General features: G+C 36.5%; 3 protein-coding genes across 5 annotated transcripts in view; 2 read left to right on the forward strand and 1 right to left on the reverse strand.

The window, feature by feature from the left end:
• si:dkey-91i10.2 (uncharacterized protein LOC555224 homolog) overlaps positions 1-4,511 on the forward strand; it is a 39,516-nt gene extending 35,005 nt beyond the window's left edge. For all 3 annotated transcript variants that reach the window (XM_059500021.1, XM_059500023.1, XM_059500022.1), the window contains exons 6-8: positions 814-1,391; positions 1,762-1,907; positions 2,797-4,511. In XM_059500021.1, the coding sequence (XP_059356004.1) occupies positions 814-1,391; positions 1,762-1,907; positions 2,797-3,601 (1,529 nt within the window). In that variant the 3' untranslated portion in view covers positions 3,602-4,511. The remainder of the gene's footprint in view (positions 1-813; positions 1,392-1,761; positions 1,908-2,796) is intronic.
• Positions 4,512-6,675: 2,164 nt separating this feature from the next.
• On the reverse strand, positions 6,676-10,702 carry tsn (translin). The gene is made up of 6 exons (XM_059500024.1): positions 10,430-10,702; positions 10,088-10,181; positions 9,921-10,017; positions 9,696-9,811; positions 9,528-9,607; positions 6,676-7,034 (listed from the first exon to the last, which is right to left on the reverse strand). The coding sequence occupies exons 1-6, from the start codon at positions 10,493-10,495 to the stop codon at positions 6,804-6,806; spliced, it is 684 nt and encodes a 227-aa protein (XP_059356007.1). The 5' UTR covers positions 10,496-10,702; the 3' UTR covers positions 6,676-6,803.
• A 1,172-nt stretch (positions 10,703-11,874) lies between these two features.
• Positions 11,875-19,042, forward strand: LOC132095218 (ADP-ribosylation factor-like protein 5A). The gene is made up of 6 exons (XM_059500025.1): positions 11,875-12,262; positions 16,307-16,367; positions 16,812-16,959; positions 17,037-17,120; positions 17,260-17,411; positions 18,507-19,042. Exons 1-6 carry the CDS (start codon positions 12,217-12,219, stop codon positions 18,553-18,555), a joined length of 540 nt encoding a protein of 179 aa, XP_059356008.1. The 5' UTR covers positions 11,875-12,216; the 3' UTR covers positions 18,556-19,042.
• Positions 19,043-23,511: the final 4,469 nt, after the last annotated feature.

The raw sequence follows: 23,511 nt of genomic DNA on the forward strand, positions 1-23,511 counted from the left end.
TTCTATTTACCATTTCTCAGGTGTTTTACCAGTTAGTGTAAACAAGAGGCTATTTACGCTACTGTTCAAATGATTTGGGTCATTCTTTTTTTTATGAAAGAAAGTAATATTTTTACTCTGCATGGATACATTAAATGAACAACAATGCCAGTAAAGACATTTTTACTAAATGATTCAAAATAAATGTTGTTCACTTGAACAGCAACAAATGTATCACGGTTTCCACAGAAATACTAAGCAGCACAAATGTTTTCAACAATGATGATAATAATAAGAAATGTTTGAGCGGCAAAAAAACATATTAAAATGTTTTCTCAAGGATCATGTGACACTGAAGACTGGAGTAAGGGCTGTTGAAAATGCATCTTTATCATAGGAATAAATTAAATTTTTAACAAAATATATAAAAATAAAATAGCATTTTAAACTGTAATAATGTTTTATAGTTTTTTTTATCAAATAAATTGCTGTATCACTTCATTAAAAGATCTTACTAAACCAAACTTTCGAATGGTAGTGCATACTAAGAGTATTTAACATTTTTTTTTATACTCTGTGTAAATCTACCTCTGCCATGGTAAGTTCATGGGAATGTTTTAAAGTTCAGAACACCTCAAATGCATTAAAATATTTAAGTAAATTTTTCTGGTCTCTTTTTGTTTTACCTCTACTCTCCCGATGCAATTGATTTTAAAACTAACATTTAATTTTTTTTTTACAGTTTTATTAGACTTTTTGGATTATCTGTATGTTATTAATGTAACTACTGTTATTAAATTCTGAGAGCTGACCCTGTTTGTTCTTTGTCATCAGTGCCAGGCACAGCCAGGGGCCGCTCGGAGCCCAGAGGTGAGGAGAGGAGCAGGGGCCTGGGTGTGAGGCGCTCAGCACAGCACCGCTGGAGTACCATCAGCAGCCTGAGCGCAGACAGCGGTGTCGTAGGCTTGAATGATGAGCGTGAAGATGAGGAAGAGCCCAGTCGCATCCGCCACAGTGCCGGAGCTGAGGTAGAACGTGTGGACAGCGGCATCGGCCCTGGATTGGCTCGGGGCTGGAGGAGACCCTTGCCGTCCCTCAGGGCCTGGGACGCTCAGCAGCCCTGTCCCGACTGTGGACACAAAGAGGGGGCCAGCGAGGAAGGCATGTGTGAACGCTGCTCCAAGCTACGCACAGAGCGCAAAGAGGCCATCCTAGAGTTTCTCAACACTGAGTCGAGTTATGGAGAGGACCTGCGCATCATCAAGGAAGAGTTTTACTGCCCCATGCAGAGTGCAGGGCTGCTCACTGCAGAGCAGCTGGCTGTGGTCTTCAGCAATGTTCAAGAGCTCATTGATGTCAATGACAAGTTCACAGAGCACCTGCAGGACAGCATTGATCAGGCTTTTGATCAGGTACCGAACACTAGTGATGGACTGACTTTTTGCCAGGCCAGTATGTGGACATTTCAACATTAATATGACAAAAGTGTCAGTTCCAGAATCTACTGATTACTAAAATTCTACTAAAATTATTAAAAAGTGCAATGTTTCTTCTATTTCAAATAAATACTGTTTTTTGAACTTTCTATTCATTTAATATTCCTGTAGTCCTGAAAAAAAACTGTTTTCAACACTGATAATAAGAAATGATTCTTGAGCACCAAATCAGCATTTTAGAATGATTTCTGAATGATTATGCATCACTGAAGACTGGAGTAATGCCTGCTCAAAAAAAGTAATGGCAATGGTAAACCTAAATTAAACCGTGACTGTCTCCCCACAGGGCGATGAGGACCTGCAGAGTGTGTGCATTGGGGAAATCTTCTTGGAGTTTGTCAACATGCTTCCAGCGTTTCAGACCTACTGCCTGCAGCAGTCCACATCTGTGAACATGCTCAACACACTGGAGAAAGAAAAAGAGCTTCTTAGGTACACATAATATATCATATAAACTGCTCATTCAGTGTTACAAATAAAGGTAGTTAAGCATCAGTTAGTAGGTCTTTTCAAATATAATCTTTCAGGATTGTACATGCACTATGCACTTAATATTTCACTAGCTTCACCATTAAGAACAGTGACAACCATGGCTGGTTTTGTTCGTTTGTGATTGGTTCATGCGATATATCCCGTCACTTGTTTCGTGTGCCTCGCAAATAAGTTTGAATGAACAATATAATGGCAATAATGGGAAGACTAATTTAAAAAAAGTTGTTTTTTGTTATGATCTGTGGGTTGTAATTAGTAAAGTGCTCTTTTTTTTGTGCCGAAATCAAGTTTTTTATTAGGTTTTTATTTCGCAGTAATAACTAGAAATTATTATTAAGCCATAATTTCATAAACTAGCTACCGTATTTTTCGGACTATAAGTCGCAACTGAGTATAAGTCGCATTTATTTAGAACCAAGAGAAAACATTACCGTCTACAGCCACGAGAGGGCGCTCTATGCTGCTCAGTGGTAGGCTACAGGAGCAGTGAGCAGCATAGAGCGCCCTCTCGTGGCTGTAGATGGTAATGTTTTCTCTTGGTTCATTTCTCTTGGTTCATGTCAAATTAATTTTGATAAATAAGTCTATAAGTCGACTATAAGTCACAGGACCAGCCAAACTATGAAAAAAAGTGTGACTTATAGTCCGGAAAATACGGTAGTTAACTTGACATACTTTAATCAGCACCAAAAATGTATACTCACAATGTTCAATACATCCCAAAATGTTTACGCTTGCAGTGTGTAGTGACAGAACTCTTGCATGTTATGTATGTAATATGTGACTCAAGTTGAAAGTATATGAAAGTTTACTCCTTTACATCCCTCAGGATATTCCTTGACGTGTCCCAGAATGACAACACAGCACTCAGACGCATGAACCTGCGCTCTTTCCTCATGGCGCCGCTTCAGCGTGTGACCAAGTACCCATTACTGCTAAGTCGCATCAGCAAGGTCACCAACGAATGTCACCCAGACCACTCCCGCTTAAAAGAGGCCAAGAGCCGCGTGGAGTCCCATCTAGAGCACATCAACATGAAGACCAAACAGGAGGGAGCCGCCACATGGTCCTTGCGCTCTTTCCGGCGCGACAGTCGCAAGAACCGAGAAGTCATTAACATTGAGATGAGAGAGCTGTCGATGAAGACGGTGGGCTGGACACGAGAGAGCACACGCTTCATCATGGAGGGGCCACTTCAATTGGCGCAGCCCGCCGATGGACAGTGGCTTAAGAAGGGGAGCAAATCCCTCAAATTCCAGAACGTTCAGAGTTTACTCATGGTACGCACCCTGCGCAATACAGACACGGTGACTGAAGGGAGTCTGGAGACCTTGGAGACGGTGCAGGACGGTGTACTGGTGCTCATCAAGGACAAGAGCAGCGGGAAGTTCACTGTGTTACGGGAGCCAATCCATCTGGCAAACTGTGTGGTATCCGCCGACGCCGACTGTGAAGACACCTTTGAGGTGTTGGACATCCGACGCGAGGCCTTAGTTTTCCGTGCCTCCGACAAACCTTGCACTCAGCAATGGTTTCGTCAGATCAAGAGATACGCTTGTGATTTGGGATCCTGGAGAAAGAGACGCAACGCACTCCCTAATATCATGATTAACACGACCCAGAGCCGGTCTTGAGACTGAGCCCTCAGCAACACATCCCTTCCCAGTATAACTTTGATGTAAATAATAATTGAAAAAAATAAATCAATCAATATTTTGTTGAGCAAACAGTATTGGTGTGGGGAAACTGTATCTAAGTAGATACTTTGGTTCTCCACCAGTGGACTTTTAAATTGCAAGGTTTTACTGTGATTTGACTGGAAATTAATATAGACTGCAGGAGGGCACTTTGTATGAGTGGAAAGCAAGTAAATGACATTTGGGAAGAGGAAAAACCCACTGTCAAGCAAAAAGTAATGCCCTTTGGCATACCAAAATGAGGGCCTTGTTAGGCGCCTCACTGCTGCACTTGTAAAACACTGATTGTACAACCAGTTTTCTACTGAGAAGAAAAGTGGTATTTGTGATAAGCACGAAGGAACATGTTTGTTATTGGATGGACTTTATGTGGACTTTTTTTAGTATGCACAACAGAAACCTATGGAAACCTGTGTTTAGTGTGAAGACTGAGGTAAAGCCGTTTTGTTTTCGAATCATTGTAATTCCCTTTTCCTTTCTCTCTCTTCCGTTAGCATCTATTCCCACTGCCATTCAGGAGCAGTTCTCATTTTTGTATCACTGTGCTGGTTTACAAAACAGCAATAATCTTTACTGTATTATGTAGCAGCAGTCAAGCTGTTTTTATTCACAGGTAGCCATATTCTTGTGATCGGTGATGTAACCAACATTTTTTGGTATGTTTTTTCCACAGTCTAATGAGGGTGTAGCATCATGTATTATCATTGCCACATTAAAGGTTGTGCTGAAACCATCTGTGGCAATACATACTTTAAATAGAAAACTGTCAGTTGGATGTTTCCCCCCAAAATTCTGAAGCTTATAATTACAATTTTTGTTTTCTTTGTGATCTCTGAGGGGTAGGAAATATGTGCCTTTGTTTCTTTGATACTGAATGAGTCCTAAGTACTATTTTGTTCAAGTTTTTCCTATACTTTTACCCACGAATCAGGCCTTATGTCAAATTGAGAAACAGATGTATCATTTTTCAGTAGCTGCTATTATATTCTGGCTTCCCATTGATATACAGACTGTGCTTTATGAAAACTCATTAAATGTTAACTGTTTTTGTTTGATGCACTTTAACATGAAGGTCCTAAAACTGGAGCGAGGACATTGTTCTGCAGTTTACAAAGCTTTACTGTACTTTGTTTTAAAGCTTGTTTTAGCTTTAAGAGAAAAAGAACCACAGTTGACTTCAGCAAAAGCAATCAATCACAGTCATTCTGGTCTCTCTGTATGTATAAACTCAATAGTGATGGGTAAAAATTGTCACTGTCACTGGATTTAGGTGTTTAGGTTTCAACATGAATATTTACCGTTTATCCCAATGGCACTGGTACTGTTAAATATATCATACTGTAGCTTCCACATTACACAATGAAAAAAATTGAACCTGCCAGGACTGAGAGCTGAGACCAATCCAGCTGTTAAATACTTTTTTTCCATTCTTAAAAATCCTAATTTAATATTTTTTTGTGTGTAAAATAATGTGAATTACAATTAAAAATGAAAGTATCCTTCTCTCTCAACTGATTCCATATTTTCTGAGAACATTATTCCCAGTGTGAATCTTTATTACATAACATTAGTGAACAAGCGAATGGTTATCCAGTGGAAAGTTTAACCACCACAAGAACATAGGCATTTCAACTTCAAATACTCAGAAAAGATAAGAAATCTCTCTCTGAGAAATCTATCTTTGGGGAGAAACAAAGAATACAAAGCATTATTGCAGAGAATTTCTTTTTAACCATTTTAAGTAAAAGCCCCCCAAAAAACTGAAAGAGCAGATAAAACATGCACCCACAAAGAAGCCACAACAAGAAGAGCAATAGAAAAAAAGTCAATGCACTAAGAATCCACAAACTAAATAGGGAGGAACATAAAAGTTGCCATAAACCTTTACAAAAGGAATACAAATGCGTTGTCAGTTTGTCCTTTTAAAACATTTGTTCGGAAGGTTTTAGAGTTATCTTCCCATAGCTCTTCCCAAAACGACACTATCTGAAGGTTTAGCATGCATAACAACATAAGAGCCAGAACAAAAGGAAAGAAACATATGAACTGAAAAGCAGAAGTGATAAACCAGCGGTCAGATTTGCACCAATAAATCACTTTGATCTCAAGTAATAAAAGATTAGCAATCTATCATTATTAACTCTTCCTCACGTAGTTCCAAACCTAACGTTCTACTGTGCATCACAAAAGAAGAGATATTGAAGATGTTTAGTTATTTTTCTCCACATAACTTAAGTCAATGGGGTCCAAAACAACACTAGACCTCTGTTGACTTTGTATGGACAAAAAAATATTGTGTTTCCAAGAAGAAAATAAGTCGGACAGGTTTGCAGCGACATTGAGGTTGAGTAAATAATAATTACTAGATGAACTAAAATACATGAAAGTATAAATATGTACACACAGCAAACCAGTGGTTAAAGGAAACCACTAGATGATTTAAAGATAGGATATTTTTTTACGGCATGGAACTAAACAGTTTGGCACAGGTTTTAAATTTGATCTCCATGTACACCTTGGCAAGATATGGTATGGTATAATGTGATTTGAACTGTTACATTCCAGAAAAGTGCTTGGGTATGAAACCCAATCTAACAAATCAATGAGCATAGGTGTGTGTGAAATGTAATACTTATATAGTTTAACATCAAAAAAATGTCTTGATGTCTCAACTGGACATAAAGCCACAAAACAGGCACAGAAATTTGTTTTTTAACAGCATTTTAACATCAAGTATCTTCCACCCCAATTTTTTTTTATTCCTTCTTGTTTAACTGCACAATGATTCACAAGAGACATGGCCAAGACAAAAACATCAATAATAGTAAAAACTCCATCCAACCCCCCCCCCCCCCCCCCCCCAAAAAAAACAGTCAAAGAAAATGCATCTGTACATAAGCATCTCTCAACAAAAGTGAGAAAGAGAAGATCTCCCCACTAAAACCTGAACTAATCTTGGTCTTTGAGGGCAGGTGGCTTAAAAAAAGGATATCGCCCAAGGCTGCTGGGGCTTCAAGACCTCCATTCCCTCCCCTCTTCCTCCGATCACCTGCTCGCAGACAGGTTTAACCACTCTTCCAGTCGTGGAGAATCCCTGCCAGCGTAGTGCCCCGCAGCCTCTTGCATTCCCACACCTCCTCTACTTATCTCCTCCGGCCTCCTGCTCCTTGGCAAGGCCTCGGATGGAGAGATCGTACACCACCTCCTCGATCTTCTTCACATCATACTTGAGGCCATCATAGCGCTTGCGAAGAGGGTCGTTTTTTAAGTTAAGCAACCGAAATCCAGAATCAAGTTCATTGATAAAGTTTGAGATCCTAAGCGGACGTCCATAGTCACCTGCGGTCACGCTGTTCACTGCCAGCCTCGACTAAATGGAAAAAAACAGGTACATTGTGCTTTTAATTTCATTCACATTCCTTCCACTCTTGGTTTATTTAAGTTTATTATACTTTAAGTTTATTTCACATCAAGAAGGCAAAATCCACAATAATGCCCCGAAATATCATAAATGCACATCTTAAACAATCTAGCGGCTTGTTGTAACAATCTCAATGATATGCCAACACAACGGGTGGGGACTGTTCACAAAGAACACATTTTTGCATTTTACTATGCCGTTTTATTTTATATATATATATATATATATATATATATATATAAATAAAAAAAACATTTGACAATGTTTGTTTGACAATTCTGATTACGTCTTTTATGAACGTTCTAAAAACATGGTGCTCAAGTTAATAGAACTGCACCACGAAAACTTAATTTTTCCATTCTGCTGCTCACATATCAAGTTGTTTTTAACACAATAACAAATGTTAATGACCCTTAATTCTGGTTGCCACTTGTCATAAAATTCTACCTGAACCTGAAAAAAAGTTTGTTCACCAGTGATTAGATTCTGAAAAAAATTAGACACCCAGTCTGCATTAAATGCAGATCAACGGTATGCTCGATTGGATAACTTTATACAATTATAATTACAAACTTGCTCAGTATGACTTCCTACACTTACATAAGTGTGATTTATTGCCCAAAAAAGTGAAAACAAAAACTATACAGTAGTTAAAGATCAATACCACTGATAGCGTTATTTTTTCCAAAAAAAAAAAAAAATCTGTTTGTAGATGTAGATGTTTGTAGATTGTTGCAGTAATATTGTTAACATAAATTCCTTTGGACACTATAACTGCATAGTGAATTTCTGATATTGTGACAGATATTTTGTATATAACAATGTACCATATATCATGAACGATTGGTGGACTATCAATGTAAACGGACCAAAATGGAAACTTTTAAAAATGATGCCGTGGCTGCCCACGTGATCTCTGCGTATCCTTGATGACCATGTAACCATTTCATGAACAGTAACCATGCTCATTGTTGAACCTGCCAGTGACTGGCAACCAACTTCTTGGCTGCATCCGAAAAATGAAAAATGCTGCCTTCGGAGGACGCTTTCCAAGGTAGGAAGGCATCAAGACACGTCCGAATTCAATGTTAGCTTCAGTTTCTGTCTCCTGAGATGCCTTCATCTGGTCAATTTTTGAAGGCAGCATAGATATATCCTTCGCTGCCTTTAATATCCCACAATCCTGTGCGTTCCATTCTGTGACAGTTAAGCCAAAAAATAAAGATGGCGTCTGAAAGTTGCGGTCGGTGTCAGTTTGTGTGTAGATGTATGTTTTTGATCAATGTCATTTTTTTGCGAGAAATTAAATGTGGTTTTATTTACAAAGTTCGGGAGGAGCACGATCAGATAATCATCCAATTTGGCACAGGTGCATCTTGTTTAGCTAATAATCTTTACTAGCACACAAGCATATATATATCCAGTCTTCCTACCTCCTGTCCCACAACAGTTTTTCGGCATCCCTCCTCCACCCAAACTCCTCACTTCTAATCTATTTATCCCAAAGTTATTTGGGTTCGGGCTATGCTCCGGGCTGGACCCGTCCCCCAGGACAGCACACCAAAATATGCCTACTATTCGCCTTCAGATTAGATGTAAGGGTGAACTCGTGAATATTGCAGTAATGCAATTTTAAAATGAAAACGCACTAATGTAAATGGGGCCTTAGGACAATTACTGTTTCTACAGCAACCTGAGATTTTAACGGCAGCTGCAGTGACGCAATGATTTTGTCAATTTGGCAAATGGCTCTTTTACAGAGAAGGCAGGACTATTCCACTATATTGTGTGTTGCACTTTCTCGAATTTGTAAATAATAGGAGTGCACAGTCTTCGGAAATACATTGTCACACCACAGGCCCCGCCCATCAGCGGTCATTCGCTTAATGGCTGACATTTGTCTACGCTGAATGAGAGCGTGGTGTCAAAACCCATTATATTCATTGACCCTTTCTACACTGGACACAGTATAAAGGAACTTGTTCCATTTCTGATGTACTCAACACATTTGAGTCTGCTGACAACAGGACAAATGGAAGAGTAAAGCATGTTCATTGTCATGCATTTATGTCTCTGTACAGCCTTCAAAAGGATCCCAGCGTCAGAAACAAGTGGATGGTTTTATTTTAATGCCACCTACTTGCATGCAATAGTGAGGGGACGGTGATATTGTTTCCTATGCAATGATGTTAGCCAATAAAAACAGTGACTGTTTACTGAGAAGACTTAAAGGACACACCCCTTAAAAAACTTTTTATTTTATTTTAATGTAAGTGAACTTAAAGGAACATATTTAAATTAATAAAAAAAAATCCATGTCTTGATACCTTTAATATAAAGTTAATGTAAGCATGTGTGTTTAAATATAGTAGCAGTTACATTAATACTACAAAAGATGATACGTTTGGTAGTTTTAATGAATTTGAGAGAAAAAACACTTACCAGCTCACTGGCCAAAATAAGAACTCCTGCAAGATAGTCTTCCACATCCAAATGAAACCCTTTTTCTCTGTCGACTTCAACTGCGTAAGTGTAAATTACCATCAATCTACAACAGTCTCACAAGTATTCAAGATGGAGACAATATAAATAAATGTGAACATTACATACTTGCAAGTATTCTTGCCACTTCCTCACGTGTAACCAAAGATTCGCTTTCCAGGTATACCACAAAAGCAGCAAGGAAGGCAAGACGTTGAAGAACAAATCTCCAGTGTTCATGATACCTATGGAAAGATGAGGATGTGCCAGCCTTTAATATAATTATGAAGGCTAGAAGCATGATCAATTCAATCAATGAAGGAAAAGAATAATTTAAGAGGCATCTACACTAACCTATAGTACTGTTCCACAGGGAACTTAGTTTTCAGCTCTCCAGTGTGGTTTCTTACAGTGCAGAACAGCTCTCTAGCCTTCAAACACTTGCTGGGAACTGGTCGAAGGAGTGAAAATCTATTAGAAAATACATTAGGTAAACAAAAAGATCAAGTATTTTAACTTACTGTCTTTGAAACCGCTTGGTTGATGGACACTTTGAAGAACAGTGAGGATCTCTCTCGCTGTCTGCTCCAGAACTTGGACAACCTTCCTTATGTCCTACAGGAAGAGCCCAGAAAGATAAGAGTCGCCCGAGAGCACATATATGGATAATAAACAGCAAATCAGAGATCAGCAGAACTTTCTGTCTAGACTTTGACATCCGTAGCACATTACTAGATCTAATTCAGAAGTCACAAATAGTTTTGCTGTGAATATTACTGAGAAATCAATAATTTACGCAGAGGTTCTGCGACACGTGCATTTCTCCAAGGAAACCTTTTTTACGTGTAAGTGCAGTTGTGTACCTCTCGAATATCTTGATCGGCACTCAAAAATCCTTGGATGTAGCTAAACATCTCCGTTACAGACATCTTCAAATGTGCTGGCTTATGCGTCGCTCTTTACTGTGACCAGCTGCTCCAAAAACATACACTATTTTGATAGTGTATGGAAGTAAACAGATAAAAAAAGAGTTTTTAATCGTCGTGATCGCGAATCAAACAGTCTGTAGTTATAATTGGACTCATCAGCATGCACGTTTACATCTGCCCCTCCTAAGTTCGTCGCATTATAATGACGCAATGATCGTCTCTATTCACGCATGTTGCTGGTAAACCCGACGCCCTCTGCTGTCTTTGTTCAAAATCAACTAAGTGTTTGCTGTCTTTGTTCAAAATCAACTAAGTGTTTATATATATATATATATATATATATATATATATATATATATATATATATATATATATATATATATATATAGCTCGGATAAGTATCTTTTGGTACTGGAACCAGGCTTTGACAAGAATATCTAAATAAAAATATAGAGTTTATTTATTTTATTTTTTTACACTTTTATTTTATAGAAAGCCTATATGTTCTATTTGTGATGTTTATAAATGTCATATCTTTCATTATTTTCTCACACAACTTTCGAGGTATTAAATCATTTGGACTATTTAATAATAATAATAATAATAATAATAATAATAATAATTATACAAGAAATGTGAATAAGAAAGCTGCAAGATATATTAAATAAAGTATAAACTGTGAGTATTGTACACGTTTTTTTAGCTTACCAGAGGTTAAGCAAGCAGATGTTAGAGACAGGGCCATCAGACAGAGGGATAACAGGGGGTAATGATACTGATTATTATTATTATTATTATTGATGAGGTGTTGTGTGACTGGGGCCCAGCATTTGATGCTATGCCCCTGGATAGAGATAAAAGAAATGCTCATTTTTACTTCAAGATAAATTACTAATAAATTATAGTAGTTTCTCAGAACTGTCAGCAGCAAAGCAACCAAAATCACAAGAACAGACAATTGTCGTAATTTAAAAAAGACTATTGTAGGATCATATTTTTAATTCATTTTAATTCATTTCATAAAATGCAGGCCTAATGAATTGCACAAGTGTTTTTATAATAAACTAATTTATGAAGAACATGTATAGACTTAGGACAAATGTTTTGCTATTTTATTCCTCGTTTTTATGCATTGCATTTGACTTTTTAAACAGATCACCTGTCTTCTAGACACGTCTGGTCGCATATTCATTATACATGTTCGTAGAAATACTATCTCTAGTATCACTCCACTATGTTGTCAGTGAGAGTGAAGCTGTATCTCAAAACCTAGTGAGCCGCCTAGCTAGATAGCATTTCATACACCAAGCGGAACATTCCAAGCGCTTTTTAAGTGTCCTGCTTGTTGCCTAGGTAGGTAGAGGCTGCACAATAGATTTAGAGGCAGGCCGGCCGCGCGAGTCACTTCCGGTGAGTGTTGCGTGGCTGTTAGCAGTTCTGATCGAGTTCGAGTTCAGCCGCTCGTCTCGCTGCCGCAGAACCAAATGAACGCCCTCGTTTCCCTTACCTCCAGACGTGACAGCACTGAAATGATGCAGGATTTAGACATCCCTTCCTCACGAAACATGGACACCGTTAAGGGGAGAACATTAAAGGAGTGAATAACTGTTACCGACAGCACTATTTTTTACTGAACCGGATCGTTAGCTTAGCTGGATAGCAGATAGATTTTCAGTCTCTCTCTGCTGCTGGGTGGCGTTGCCCAAGGCCGGACACCAGCGATGGGAATCCTTTTCACAAAATTATGGAGGCTTTTTAACCACCAAGGTACGTGAACTAGTGTATTTATAAAAATAATTAGATAACATTCAGTTTAAATATTGACTGGCTATATGGGGTTTAATAGCTAGCAAGTGTCTGCTTACCTGCTCCTATAGTTTCGTTTTAAAACAGCGATGCTTATGTACGACTGAAATATTTATTATTTACATGTTATAAATACAAAAATATTCTGAGAACGGGTCATTACATTAAAACAGTCGACAAGGCTTCAGTAAACCTGCCTAAGATGGTTCAGGACTGACTGCTGACAGGTTCAGGCTCTGTTGATGGAGGTTAGAGCCCTGATATTTTAGTTTTTTACTTGCTGATAGGTAATTGTTGTGTAACATGTCAAACTCTGACGCGCTAATGTAATTTTCGTATAAAAATAAAATGTGGTTGAACATATTTATTTGCATTTTATATTTGAGTATTGTTATATCCCCCTATGCAATGACATGTTTGGTTTTATGTATTTCGTCTGCAAATACATACAACTTACCAACTGAGGTAAAATCAATATAAAGTGAATGTGAAAGTCAGTAGTCAGCACTGAGAATAGACTAACCTGCTTATTCACCAGCCTATGAATCAAAAAGTGAAACACCCATTGCATTATTAAGCCTGAACATTTGTGCCTCTTTTCTCTCTGTGATTGTGCATGCTGGGCATTTTGCAGCGCTGGTCAGCCTGTGTAATCCTCAAAGCACTGGGGTTTGTGTCAGCATTACTGGTTATACAAGTCCATGGGATAGCCAGTGGTCTCTTATTTATTATACATGGTGTAGGATATCCATAAAGTATAATCTTGTTTGAAAGATTTGCACATCAGTTTATGGGGAATTGAGCATGTGCAGATTGTAACAACCCAGTGGAACGTTTCTCTCCAGTTCTCACCTTACTCATTAGCTGCACAGATCATTGTGATCTGGGAGAGCCTTGTAATGTGAGAGTTGGAGACTGTTGCCTACAGTCAGATGCAGCATCCTCATTAGACTGTTTTATTTCTTTTTGTGTAGATGAAGTAGGCTTATAGTAAGTCATTAATGGTGACTTATTATTGTTCAGAATTTTGGGGTTGGCAAGATTTTTAATGTTTTCGAATGAGTCTCTTATGCTCAACAAGGCTGCATTCATTTGATCAGAAATACAGGAGATATTGTGAAATATTACAATTTAAAAGAATGGTTCTCTTTTTTAATATCTTTTAAAATGTCATTTAGTTTATTGATGGCAAAAGTGAAATTTCAGCATCATTACTTCAGTGTCACATGATCCTTCAGAAATCATTCGAACACGTGCTGTTTTACTGTTCGAGAATCATTTGTCTATATTACACTGAAAACAGTTTTGCTGCTAAATATTGTTGTGGAAAATGGTGTTACTTTTTTTTATAAAATATACATTTATTGTAACATTATAAATCTCTTTATGTTAACTTTTGATAAATTTGAAGTATCCTTGCTAAATACCGGTAAGGTATTGATTTTATTTTTATTTTTGAATAAAATTTTACCGACCCCAAACATCTAAACTAAATCTTTTCATGCCTAAAACACACACCCGTGTTTTGTTGTCCATGTTGTGCATCACACTGAAGAATTGCCTCACACAGTTGCTTAAATTCTTTCACAACATTTCATGCAATTGACAGAAGTGATAGGATGATATAATCAGAGCCTGTGAATGGATAGATTCTAAGCCCTTCATGCACACTTTGTACCACTTAGATTTTTCTTTGTTTATTCTTCAGTTTCATGTTTGTTCTTGTTCAGACTAGTATGAAACTTTCCAGGAACATACTTTGAGAAAGTGAGTGTAAGGTTTCTTCTAAATGTTTCTCAGTCTTTAGGGAAGATGTTATGATAGTTGACACTGCAAATGAAATACACCAGCACTGTGATAAACCGGCTAGTTTGTGTATTACTATTGTATGTTTATATTAATGTTAATGTTAATGCCTTGCAAATGAAACATTTTTCTGCCACATCTACAAATGATCTAACTGATGTCACAGACTAAAGTTGCCTGGCTGGTTACATAGATTTTGATTTGTAGGAATTGCACAAATGTCATAGTCTGGTATTTCAAATTTTTCAAAAAAAAAAAAAAGGAAAGTAAAAGCTTGTATTAAAGTTGGATAATTTACAGATATCATTACTTTTTTTTTGAGACCTTGTCATGCCTGTTTATGAGCTCTGCTAGAAAGTGAGACCCAGAACCATGTAACTCCAGCCATCTTTTTAAATCTAAATGTCCCCACAGTTGTATATTTGAATTTGCCATTTAGCCATGATCTTTTCTGCTACGAACAAAATGACTAGGTTTTAATCCATTTTGTATGTTCTTGTGAATACAAGGAATGAGAAAGCAAAACATTTGATAGAAGTACTAAAGCTCATAAATTAAAATCCACCCTAACCTTTGAACCTTCTGTGACGTATGAATGCTTAGCTGGCATGATGATATGTCATCAGTTTCACAGTGTCTTGGTAAAAGCATCTAATTGGAATGCTTTTATTTGAACTTTTCCTCTTTTGTTTGTTCATTTCAAATTAAATGACTCAGTCTAATAAGAGCAAGACTGAGGTCTTATCTACAGAATGATCTTTTGAGAGACTAAAGTTTCTGTGTCCCCAAAAAGGACAGTGATCTATCTAGTGTGCATACTTGTGACTCATTTAGTAACACGTCTGAATGGGTGTGTCTGAATGTCTGAATGCAGGTCTGTTGTAGTGACGTGGAGTGCAGTGTTTTCTTCTGTTGTATGTCTATTCATGGTCATTGTGTTAACTCAGATCAGATGTCTTTCTGGTTTCTTTCTCTTTATTCTCCAATTCATATTGTCTGTCAGTCATCTTCAGGTTCAGGGTGAGATGAGAATTCTGATTATTTGAAAACAGGTTCATTCAGTTGTTCTCAGACAATTGTGGTTTGAACTTACTGAAATAATCATATTCGGGTATCAAGAAGTTTATCAACCTTTACCTTTTTTTGTCACATCAGTTTCAGCAGATATGAATCTCAGCAATTCTTCAAATGTTTCCCCACATCCTGTCTGTGGATGCTGATTTCATTTCCCTTTTCTATTTAATGGTTTTATCAAAATTATAATTGTGAGAGACCTCTATTTAATGTCCAGCCAAACGAGTTTTCACAATCACTTTTCCTATATGAAGAAACCACCCCAAAAAGGTGACTGATATGTGTATTATATAAAACCTGTTTCCTCTGTTGGGCATGTTTTGTGGACCTTGGCACAGAAAAAAAGTGCTGGCTATTTCGCATGAGGCAGTCAGTTAAATTAGATTAAGATATTTGCATTAGCTCTACATAAGCTTTTTCCATTGTCAGGCCTGATAAACTGCGGTATGCAAAGTTCTGTTGCATGTGCAGCTAAGCATTGTTTTCTCTTGTGGAAACTATTCAGCCACCTTTACACACACTCAAATGTGTTACCACGTCAGCTTGACTGTCATGCCTTTGACACATTTACAGGTGCAAACAACTCTATCCGGAGTCTTTCAGAATTTGATATTTAATTGGTTGCAACGTGGTTAATGGTGCTGCATAGCATAATAATCATAGTAATATTACAATTGAGAAATGTTACTAAGATGCTAGGCAGGCTTTTTTTTAAATCAGATGATAAGTTGACTGTATAAAGTGCACTGTGTTATCTCATACACAACTGTTTGTGTAATAAACAGTGCCTTTGAGGCTGGATCTTTTGGTCTCCAGCCTAAAACATGTTTGAGACATGCAGCATATTTTACTCTTTGGGTTTGGCCATTATTCAGTTCTTCAGATTTACTCAGTTCCTTTCTGTTGGAAGAAAAGACTTTGACACCACCCATTCTACTTTGAGTTACTGTGTGTGTAGGATGACACTGCTCAATAACACAGTCAAATACTGCCTTTACACATGATTGTGTATTAAATATTCTAGCTAATTTGAAATCGATGAAAGATGAATGGCTGCAATGCTGGGTATGATCTAAAGTGTATACTAAAACGTTTAGCCTAACTGTCTTCCTGTTTTTCCCCCAGAGCACAAAGTCATTATTGTTGGGCTGGACAATGCAGGAAAGACCACCATACTTTATCAGTTGTAAGTACTATTGCACTAGTTATAATCTAGTAGTCCATTCTTGATTTAAATGTTATAATTTAAAAGTTTGGGGTCAGTAAAAACAATAAATAATAAATTATAAAAAAAGCTGTTTTAAAAGCTGCTTAATATTTCTGTGGAAACTGATATTTTTTCAGGTTTTCTTGAATATAAAGTTCAAAAGAGCGGCATTTATTTAATATAGAAACCTTTATAACATTGTAAATGTCTATATTGTCACTTTTGATCAATTGAATGTGTTCTTGCTGAATAGAAGAATTAATTTCTGTCAAAAAATTACTGACACCAAACATATACACAAGTTTATGCAGTTGTGTGATTTACAACATGCAAATTACAGCCTCATTTTGTAATGTTTTTGTATTTGTGGTATTGTCCTATTTGTTGATCTTTTTGTGCTCATGTCATTTTCGTCATTTCCAGCTCTATGAATGAGGTGGTGCACACTTCACCCACCATAGGCAGCAATGTGGAAGAGATTGTGGTCAATAATACACATTTCCTTATGTGGGACATTGGAGGACAGGAATCGTTACGCTCGTCTTGGAACACGTACTACACTAACACCGAGGTAGACACACTGAGACCCCTGTGAAATGATCTTGAATTATAAAGAGTATGTCTCATTAATGTGTCTCTCCTGTGCAGTTTGTGATCGTAGTCGTGGACAGCACAGACAGAGAGAGAATCTCAGTTACCAGAGAGGAGCTCTACAGGATGTTAGCCCATGAGGCGAGTATATGTATGTCACTATGAGAACTGGAGCTCATGCACACACATTTGCTGAAGGGATTATTCTGAGACTGTCCGGTTTTCTCTTCTGTTCCATCATCACGCTACTTGATTTCAATTCCTCTTTTCTCTTTATTAGGATCTGAAAAAAGCTGGTTTGTTGGTTTTCGCCAACAAGCAAGATGTGAAGGGTTGTTTGACTGTTGCTGAGATTTCCCAGAGTCTTCAGCTTACCTCTGTCAAAGACCATCAGTGGCACATCCAGGCCTGCTGTGCTCTCACTGGAGAAGGGTAAAGCCACAAAAACCTACAGAGCCACACAAAAAATATGTTTTACAAAGATCCAGTTAAATTATTTTATGTTTTCATCAGTAGAGAAGATGTAATGAATCATAGATTATGTAAAAGTCTACTGTTCTAGTCATTTTGGCTGAATATAGAACTAGCATCGATAGAAGTGATGAATCAGTATTAGATGTCTAAATGTTGCTTAGACAGCCATTGCCATCAGACAAATGCAGACATGTCCTTGTGTTTCTAGTCAATGCTTGTTTTTATTAATAAATCAAACAGACAACTATGGAAGATGCCTATTTTCACCACATAAGAAAAAGAGAAAACACTTTGTAAATCATAATTATGATGTACAAAGTTGAAATTGACTGCTTTTTGATTATTATGAATATATTTATCTTGTAATTTATACTTTTTGTCATAATGACTTTTTGGTAATATTATGACAAAATTCAAAATCACGAAAACAAAATTATCCTAATTATGACAAAATGTTGAAATTGAAATGTCAAAATTATGGCAGTCAAAATTATTACAAAAAGTTCAAATGAGCTGAAGCATTAAAAAGGTTGACAAAAAAAGGTTTAAATTGGTGTTAAAAGTAAAAATTATGTCAAAAGGTAGAAACATAGCATGTCATAAATTTGATTTTTTTATCTCATCATTTAGATTTCTGTGTTATGACCGATTTACCAAAGCATAATGTTTGTTTTATGGTGGAATTAGCTTCCATGGACAACCCTGGCCAATGCAAAATTTCATGAAACGTATCAAAGCAGATTCAATTGACCTTTTTCTAACTCCGTTCTGACTGCTTTTTGGATGCATACAGATCCCATAATGCACAGAAAATAATGTTTAAATACATTTCAAGTCATAATTAGATCCAGAAAGTCAGTGGATTTCGTAACAGAAAGTCTGATTGGTCATTAATGTTTGCTGCACCTCATTTTATGGCCAGGGTCATTAGTTCAGAGGCTTTTCTCTGACTGACAGGCAGAGAGCACAAATGTCTTTCTTTGTCCGATTTACAGACAGAAAGAAAGGAGCATTGTTAACTGGCCGAGCTGAATGTCTCTTTCCTGTCCACAGGCTCTGTCAGGGTCTGGAATGGATGATGTCACGGCTGCGAGTAAGATGACCTCTGACCTCAGATAGCAGTGTGCTCTCTCTATCTTTCCCACTGGACGTGGAGGCCGGGTGTCGCTCACTGTGAAGGTGGCCCAGCGACGTCACCAGAACTTGTTTGATTTATTTATTACAGATTATTGAAACCTGTGAACAAACAATCTGCAACTAAGTAAAAAAAAGTCAGGACTTGCAAGACAGCATAAACTCAGTGTTTTTCTTTGTGAATGGCCATTGATAGAGTAACAGGGGTTGCACAGACCTTGGACTAACTGGTCTCTAGCTGAGCAGAACCCTACCTGGAGTGGCCTCACTGCTTTTCCCAGCTAGCTAACATGGTGTTGCCCAGTGTGTACAGTCCAGTATTTTCATTAACCTTGTGCCTGCACCTGACTCTCTGTCTCCTCTGCAGTTAGGAGGAGACCCATTACCATGCAAGAGGAGACTGCACCTATATAAAATACAACTAAATAAAGTGTTTTTATCTGTCATGATAAAAATCTGTCTGTTAATCTGTTTTATCTGTCACACTTTAATTATCAGATTTTTCCCTATGGAGCTTTAAGTACTGTCAAAATTGATCATGTTGAGCTTGGTTATTTGTCTCGGTCCTTTGGCTACCTCTAGGGGGCGACACGTGGTTGAAAGAGAGCTTCTCATGTTAATTTTTATAAAAAGGAAATTAAGATGTTTAACTTGGAAGAAAAAAAAGTTACGTTTAAGAATGATATTAGCGCAATCTTGGCAGAACATTTATACTAAAATTATAGTAATTTCAATACATACCACAGACCAAACATATAATATCACAGAATTCGGACTTCGGAGCAGGTTAATTTTTTAATTCTTTAATTTTAGTAAGAACAGAACATTTTAATACATTTACAAACACTCTTAAAAACAAGTTTCCCCCCCAAAAAAATTCACAATAATACTTGAAATGCAGAAGAACCTTTTTTGGTTCCCAAAGTAAACTTTTTTTTTTTTTTTTTTTTTGTTTTTTTTTTTTTTTTTTGACCAAAAGAAGCTTTTGGTCAAAGGAAAGGATCTATGGATGTGAAATTCTTCATTGAACCTTCAATGCCAATTAAATACCTTTGATTTTAAGAGTGTAGTTTTATTTAAATGTGAAGAGAAAGTGTTCAATTATTATTTTCAGATATTTTTAATGTGGATAGATTAATTTTGAAATTTTACTTGCTGTCACTGGTAACAAACACAATGCACTTTTAAACGGTAACTTAAAATATAATTAAGGAATATGTAAAAATGGCATAAATGGCCAAATTATTATTTTAATTTATTTTTTAAGACAATTTTAGGGGGAAAATGTTTCTGTAACCTGGTTAAGTTTACCTTTAGTGTTAAGTTTTATTTTTAACAGCCTTTAATTGTTGTTTTGGAGCTGTTATTCTGGTCCTCTTCACATTGAAGAGTTCTTGACCCTCGACTGATCTCGTGTAGAACATCAGTACCTAATAATGACAGGCGAGACCCCATTATCCTGATAGTCATTTTGTATCTGAAGCAGGACAACACATCGATGTGTCTGTTAAAATGCATAAACTCTTTGTGTACTTGTTATATACACTAATATTTCAAAAACACTGCACAATGACATTTCAACTACTGTGACAATGCTATTCCTATACAAACTCACCTACTTTCTGACATTTGATTTTGCAGATAATGTTCATGCAGACTTTAAATTATATTTTAAGTTCAATTGCTGGAGTCATGGTAAACAGGTTTCCTCTAGCACAGTATCTGCATCTGTATACCACAGTGTTTTGTTTTTCAGAGTGAGAGATGTGGTTTTATTTTAATGAGGAGTCATCCAAGGTGTTTTAATACTCATCCTCAGTTGTTCAGACTCCTTTATTACCTATGCTATTTTTTTCAGTGACTAAGCTTCAAAGCCTCATGCTACTGTACTGAAGAATTGTGCATAAGCACAGTAGTACATGTTTTTACCTGTTCTCGGTATCGCTTAGGATTAAGTAATCTAAAATACATTAATATGTGCTTTATAAGTACTAATAAACAGTTGATATGAGAATTGGTCCCTAAACTAAAGTGTTACTGAGCTATTTTTATCTGCTTTAAAGGGATACCCTATCCTAAAATGAAAATTTGTCATTAATCACTTACCCCAATGTCGTTCCAACCCCGTAAAAGTTCTGTTCGTCTTCGGAACACAATTTAAGATATTTTGGATGAAAACCGGGAGGCTTGAAACTGTCCCATAGACTGCCAAGTAAATGACAGTGTCAAGGTCCGTTAAGTGTTTTCATTTTGGGGTGGACAAACCCTTTAAGTTTTGTTGGTATAAACCGTATAAACGGATGTATTTCGGTTGATTCCGTGGTGCTATATATATATATATATATATATATATATATATATATATATATATATATATATACTCAAAACCAGTTAATATAGATGTTGGTATTTTTTCAGTATACTGATCTGTCCAATCCTTGATATTATAAGTTGCAAACTGCATAATCACTTAAATTTCCATTTCTTAAAATGTGACACAGGTTGAAAATGTCAGCCAGCTAGTTTAATTAGCAAGCAAAGAATCTATAAAAATTAACAAATTAGCTGTAAATTGGTTTTATTTTCAGTGTTAGTCTGTGACAGTATTATTTTAGTTTTTATTATTATTATTATTGAAAGACTATTATAGCTTCTATGAGTTATTTTACCAAGCTTTTAATACTGCATATTTTTTCTGTTTTCATTTTACTTTGTTTGCTTTTTTTGTGTGTCTTGTCATAGTTTTAGTTTTTCAATACATAAAATATATTTTATTAACTTTGCTTTCATTATTGTTTCTTATTTTAAAATAAATGAAAATTAGAAATGTTGCAACTACCTGAAATAAAATATATTTTTTTAAATATTTTATTGGATTTCAGTTAACATTTATTTGATTTCAAGTGACTTTCTTTTTTCTATTTTTAATAACCCTGATGTGTGAAACCCTTGGCATGTGTTAATGCTGTTATGCCACATAAATAAAATACATTGTGGAAATTTTGCAAATTGGTTAAAAATCTTTTTTTTTTTAATCATTAGAATAAATTACATTATATATATATATATATATATATATATATATATATATATATATATATATATATATATATATATATATATATATATAGTCTCAATGTAAGCTTTTTTTTTATAAAATATGTAAATGTTTTTAATGTGAATTTGAATATGCTGTGTATATAAACGTACATTTGTCCTTTGATGTGATCAGTGCTAGGTATTGCAGAGATAAGATATGAGGACAGTCTGAAACGCTGAGCTGACACAGTCCCAGCTGCTTCTGTCCTTCAGCTCAGTCACGACGCCCCACACAGTGGAGATCTGCAGAACTGCAGGAGTTTTGAAGTGGGAATGGCTGGAGGACGTCACTATCAAATTAATATATATCACGTCCTTGGAGGTGTATAAGAGCCGTGTATTGCTCAAATTGTTCCTGAGACGCAATGATATAATGGGCTAAAGTAAATAGACCTATGGCCTCTGTGGCTGAACAGAACATCAACATGATGATACCCCCTTACAGCCACAGGATGCTTTTAAAATAGTGTCGGCTGTATTTTTGAGCGTCCCTGAATAGTTTTAATACTGTAACATGCTCATCAGGAGACCAAAGAAAGAGCACAGAATGGTGAGAGCTGCTGGCTGTCTGCAGAAGCACTTAGAGATGCATTGCAGACATCTGAGGCACTTGCTAAAAAAACATTTTTAACGAGTCCCTTAGATAATCTAATGAGTGTTACGAATTATACAATGATTTTCAAGGGGGGTACGGCATTGAATTTTCGGGAGCAGCACAAAGCACTGCATAAAAATAATTTATGTTGCTAATCCTAATGGAAAGTACGGAGCGGATTACTGTTGGCGCTTATTTTCTGTCATTTACGTTCGTTTTCTACTTACTAGGTGTGTTTGTAGTTTTAAACAGTAGTCAAACAAAATGTCTTCCCATATCTTAATATTATTATGGATATGTGGCATCATTAATGGCCTTTCACTGCAGCGGAGAGTCCGAAACTGCATGCGCAATGAAGAGCTGTTTCATCGATGACAAACGATAACGTTAAGTGACCAATTTCTGCAATGGGCTGTAGGTAAATATTCACCTTACCCATCTCTTTTTGTTTTCTATTTTACAAGTCATCCCTAAATATGTACAAAATCCACTGCAAACGATTAAGCACGTTAGTCAAACTGATTCGTGAACTAATTCAGACCTTAGGGTAAAAGTGATTCATTCGATCTGGCATTCAGGGGTGCATTTCCCAAAAGCATAGTTGCTAAATTAGCAACTTTGTTGGTTTCAATACAATTTCCAATTGCCAACCTACTAAGTTAGTTGCTAACAGGTTAGCAACTATGATTTTGGGAAACGCACCCCAGAACAGTTAATAAAAATACATAATTAATGAAATATTGTCAAGGAAAACGATTCTATGGTCTGTCATCAGACAAGGATTTTGGAGTAACATTTGGGGATTGTGCTCTTACCAATTTGTAATCTAACTTTAAACCTTACTGAAATTTCTAAAACCCCTATTGAAACATATATTTACTTAAAAAATAAAAATGAAATACTTTTGCCAGACTTAAACCCTTAAGTAGGGTGTTCAGACCCCCTATAATTCCCACTCTGGTATTAACAAAAACAAAACAAGTCAACTGCGAGAAATTGTATGAGAATTCTTTCACAAATAGAACGTATTAAAGACATGTCTGGTCAAAAATACTGTCAAAGAACATTTAGGCAAAATCCAGAAGAAAATATAAAGGGAATATGTGAAGATTTATGTTGTACTGAGCTATGTAATGCATGTATGATGGAATGTGCACATGCATTGAGTATAGTGCCTATAGATAGAATATTGACTGAGAATCAGATCATTCTTATTGTGATTCACTAGAT

The sequence above is a fragment of the Carassius carassius genome, chromosome 19 (assembly GCF_963082965.1).
Source record: "Carassius carassius chromosome 19, fCarCar2.1, whole genome shotgun sequence".
NCBI lineage: Eukaryota > Metazoa > Chordata > Actinopteri > Cypriniformes > Cyprinidae > Carassius > Carassius carassius.